Below are 4,986 nucleotides of genomic sequence, written 5' to 3'. Positions count from 1 at the left end.
CCCCCCCGGAGTCCCCCCCCCCCCCCCCTCCCTGCCAATCCCTCCACTGCCTACCACCCCCACCCCTCTCTGCCAATCCCTCTGCTGGCTATCACTCACCCAACCAATAGAATTCCAAATACTAACAACATACAAAGCCATCCACCACTCTGTCCGGATCTACACCCCCAACCTTGTTTCAAAATATCACCCAAACCGTCTTCTCCCCTCCTCCCAAGACCTCAATCTCTCTAGCTCCCTCATCGCCTCCTCCCGTGCTCTCCTCCAGGAGCCTCTCCCATCCTATGGAACTCCCTTCTCCAATCCGTTTGGCTATCTCCTACTCTGTCCACCTTTAGGCGATCCATGAAAACCTATCTCTTCAAGTCTATCCTGTCTCCTCCTTCATACTGTACTTCTAGTTCCTCCATCAGCTCATTGTTCACAATGAATGTCTTTTGTATCACTTGTTCCTCTCTTTAGATTGTAAGCTCCCAGGCACAGGGTTCACCAAACCCTCTTGTATTGACTTGTAACTGTACTGTCTCCCATTATTTTGTAAGGTGTTGTGCATTATTAATAATAAATAAAATAATAATAATAATACAAAGATAATTATTGTTTGCTATTAGAGACACTTCTTGCGGTCACTGGACTTGGACAATGGATTTTCTTTCCTTCCAGTAGATGGCGGTGTAAGCTGTTAGTAGACGCTCTTAGATTTTGCTCTGATGTGGGAGCCTTTGGCTTGTGCTCCAAGCTCACTCCCGGGATGGACTACAATCAAAATACAAATTAGTAAACTAAACATGAGATTGTAGTCCATCCCGGGAGTAAGCTTGGAACGGTGACTACTTTACAACACACACAGGGAGCATGGGAACAAAAGTAGCCACCCTCCAGAAGGAAGGACGGTGTTGGCACCAATTCAGAGATGATTGGAGGATCTACAGCCGAGTGATACACAAATAAGATACATTTCTGTTAATAGTTGAGGTACTCGAAGGTATTTGTAAGATTTAACTCCTGAGTTTAGTGTCACTTTAAGACAAGGGGAGGTCACACAATATAAAGGACTGGTTTTTTTTTCTATGCAAAAAATTTACTTACACCGCACATGCAGACTGGACACCTGAAAAACCAGCAAGGAAAACACAGCATGCTGCAAACAGGTAACTTTGCAGTAATACCTACAGCAACATAGTTTAGGTAATTTCACAGTGTACAAAAAATTGTGTGAGAAGTCTAAAGAGCGATAGTGGTGTAAAAACAAAAACGCAGTTCAGCCAGTGTTAAAATTTAGAGGCTATGTGAAACAGAGACAGGCACGGTCAATGTTTCCTTTAACTGGCCTGGCGGTAATCCCGAGTGTGGCTCGGGGGTAAATTTTCCGTACCAAAAGCGGTAACACCGAGCCACACTCTCCGGGTTCCTTCCCTGCGAGCGCCGGCATTGCAGGGGGTGGCAGAACCGGGGAGAAAGTCAAAAGTAATAAATACTGAGATAATCATACCGCCAGGGAGGTTAATAAAGTACATAGTTGCTTGCCAAGTGTCCTGGATCCAGGGGCACAATCCTGGAAAAATTTACACTCTCTCCCACATTGTGCCCGTCCCACAGGATCCAGGACACTGTGCAGAGTGGCAGCGGAGTGTTAGAGTTCCTGCGTCCTATTACCCCAAAACTGCTGATCTCCTTCCCAACCGGGACAGAATTGTTCTTGCCCGACCGAAGGCGAGAAGCCAAGCAGTGGCATGAAGGTGTGTGATCAGGTAAGTAGCCACTGAACTCCAATGCAAACATAGAACTTATTATCAATAATATGGAGAGTATTCTATTTCTATCCCACTGACACCAACGATGGGGTTTTTTTTTTTATAGCATGGACACCAGAAATGGTGTTCATTTTATCCAAATGAAAGTCAGGAAATCACCAGCACTCAGTAGTAAAGATAAATATGTTCCTTTTATTGGACAGAAATCGTCACAGACATCCAAATAAACCGACGTTTCGGGGCCGCGCAGGATCCCTTCCTCAAGGCAGAAAGATGTCACAATATGGTAACAATCAAACACCACACATATACCCCATGTAGTTAATTAATGATTGAAAAACACACCCTTAAATGACACCAACAATGGAACTTATTTTATCCAATTCATACTAATGATGAAGCTTATTTTCGTTTCCGGGTCAGGGATTGACTCTTTTTTTTGTAAACAAACAATGGGACCTATTTTATCCAACTGACACCAACCATGGGACCTATTTTATCCAACTGACACCAACCATGGGACCGATTATATCCAACTGGCACCAACCATGGGACCTATTTTATCCAACTGGCACCACCCATGGGTCCTATTTTATCCAACTGGCACCAACCATGGGACCGATTTTATCCAACTGACACCAACCATGGGACCTATTTTATCCAACTGACACCAACCATGGGACCTATTTTATCCACTGGCACCAACCATGGGACCTATTTTATCCAACTGACACAAACTTTTAGGGGCTTTTAACGCACTAAAATGCAGAAAAAACAGACACAATATATTATTTAAAATGCAGCTTATTGCAACACAGAGCTGGTAACAGGCACTATCTATATTATGGGGAGCCAAAAATGCAGTGGTGTAAGCAGGTCCTCAATTTTACAAAATAATGAATTTAAGGCATAGTCCCCCTTTCTGTCCAAGTTTAATCTTACACCCATTTTTCGGGTGTTATATAAAACATGGTCACATTCTGCAGCCCCTATCTGTTAACTGTCTGTGTGTCCCCCCCCCCCAGGGCCATCCCTATAATGAGGCAGCCTGAAGCTCTTGCCTCAGGTGGCATCTCTTTGGGTCACGTGGGGGTGCGGGGCAGCAGGTAGAGGGGCGTGCAGCAAAGGGACTCATAGATCTCAATGGAGCACAGGTGGGGTGACATTGTCACACTTGTAGTCCATTGATTGCTTTCTCCAGCCCCATAACAGAAGGTGTGTACCTCTATACGGACCTGGAACTAGGGAAGGAGTCTGCAGGAGCTCATCGCGGTTACAATGCTTTGCAGGCTGCATTGCAAAAATTAGTGATCTGCATGGGCTTAGTGCAAACCGAACTCACCCAAGCCCCTGCAAAACTATCAGAAACACTCCCCCCCCCCCCCCCCCTTCCCCAATCTTGCACTACAAAACATGAATAAATGCACATTTTTTTTTTTTTTTAACATGCGTGTTTTTGATTTTTAAAGGTGGACTATCCCTTTAAAAAAAGAAAAAGTGATATGCGATGTTTCCTGTTGGCAAATGAATGGGAAGCCAGTTTTTCATTTACTAGCTAATGTTAAGAGAATTATGTGGCCCCACCTATGTGGTCAGGCAAGGTTATATAAGACCCGGAGCTGGAGCTCTCTCCACTTAGTCCTGCTGCAGACAATCAAGAAACGTCTCAGGTGATGAAGTCGCTGAGCCACAATGGGCAACAAAGTGACTCGAAGAGACTTTGAATGGGTGTACACCGACCAGCCGCACGCCAGACGCAGGCAAGAAATATTAGGTACATTTCCATATCTACCAACTGTACCGCACTGGAGGCCACAGCGCACATTAATGTCTCCTTTAAATGTACATTTTATTATATGTTGGACTTGATCAGCATCAGAGCAATGTGCAGTAACTTGAAACAGTGTTTTAGATTGTAAGCTCTGGGGAGCAGGGTCCTCCTAACCATCTGGTCTTGAGTTGTATTATATAGCTGCACTGTCTCCTTTTATATTGTACAACGCTACACAAGCTGTTGGCACTTTATAAATCCTGTATAATAATCATTATGATTTGTCAACCTGGCATCAGAAGTCTACAATGTGGCTGCTGTCGTTGCTGCACATGTGTATTTGCGACGCGTTAGCATTGCGTTTTGAAGGGCTTATTCACAACATGTCTGTTGAGCTGTGTGGATCAGCATAGACCAAGACAAGGGCACGACATACATCTGGTGTGCACAAAAATGACACTGGCTGGTGCTGTGTAAAAATACAAACATGCTGCAGTTTTGCGTCGCTGTGCGTGAAGTTAATTGCGGTGTCATTTTCTGATGCTTTAAAGCAGTTCAAGCGAAATTCCATCTTCTAAAAAAAAAAATTATCATAATTAAAAAACGCACTTCATAAAAGAAAAAATGTACGTTTATTTTTTTTTGCCTTGAAGCCAGTAAAGCATTGCAACCGCGATCAGTGGATGACGGGTGCAATAATCTGGCTCCTGCAGACGCTTCCTCCCATCGCTGTTCGTTCCAAGGTTCAGACAGTTCATATCCATAACATGGACAACAGGAAGGATGAACGGACTACAAGTGCGGGGACATTGTTATTTGTTTGCATTAGAGACAGTCAAGCATTGCAACCGCGATCAGTGGATGACGGGTGCAATGCTCTGGCTCCTGCAGACTCTTCCTCCCATCCCTGTCCATTCCAAGGTACAGACATTCAGTAACATGGATAACAGGAAGAATGAATGGACTACAAGTGCGGGGACTACAGTTCTCCATTGAGAACTGCAAATCCTGCTGACGCAGTGGCTGATGGGACTTGCAGTTTCTCCATTCGTAGATCCTGTCGAAAGTTCTGTGAATGAGTGATGCGGCTGTGTGGGCGGAGCAACGCACAGCTGCGCTGAGTAAAAAAGCAAACGGTGTATTGTAACAACGTATTTTCAGGGTGAATGATTGTGAATTGAGTACTAATTGATTGTTTACTGTATCTCCCCAGCCTTAGGCTGGGCACACACCTTACAACCATCGCAAGACTTTTGTCTTGCGATGATTGTAAGGTACTTAAAAAAACGTACGATCTGCCTATGTTGCATAGGCAGATCGTACTTGCGATGATCGCAAGCCACGCCCCCTGAGGGGCGGGCTTCCGATGACCGCAATGCCGAACGGGCAGTGTGCGCTTGCGCACACCGGCCCGTGCGGCTGTTATCGTACGGACATGCCACAAACCCGCCGAACATCGTA

General features: G+C 45.0%; 1 protein-coding gene across 2 annotated transcripts in view; it reads left to right on the top strand.

Moving 5' to 3' along the window:
• DEGS2 (delta 4-desaturase, sphingolipid 2) overlaps positions 1-4,986 on the top strand; it is a 23,095-nt gene that overhangs the window by 10,448 nt on the left and 7,661 nt on the right. Inside the window, exon 1 of one of the 2 annotated variants that reach the window (XM_018573662.1) lies at positions 3,409-3,528. The exons of the other annotated variant lie outside the window; for it this stretch is intronic. Coding sequence (XP_018429164.1) covers positions 3,447-3,528 — 82 coding nt within the window. The 5' untranslated portion in view covers positions 3,409-3,446. Of the gene's footprint in view, positions 1-3,408; positions 3,529-4,986 lie in introns of those variants that run through there. 2 annotated transcript variants of the gene reach the window in all.

The sequence above is a fragment of the Nanorana parkeri genome, unplaced genomic scaffold (genome assembly GCF_000935625.1).
Source record: "Nanorana parkeri isolate BGI_ZX_2015 unplaced genomic scaffold, ASM93562v1 scaffold2478, whole genome shotgun sequence".
NCBI lineage: Eukaryota > Metazoa > Chordata > Amphibia > Anura > Dicroglossidae > Nanorana > Nanorana parkeri.
The sequence above is the reverse complement of the archived record's forward strand: the minus strand, read 5'-3'. Positions and strand labels throughout refer to the sequence as shown.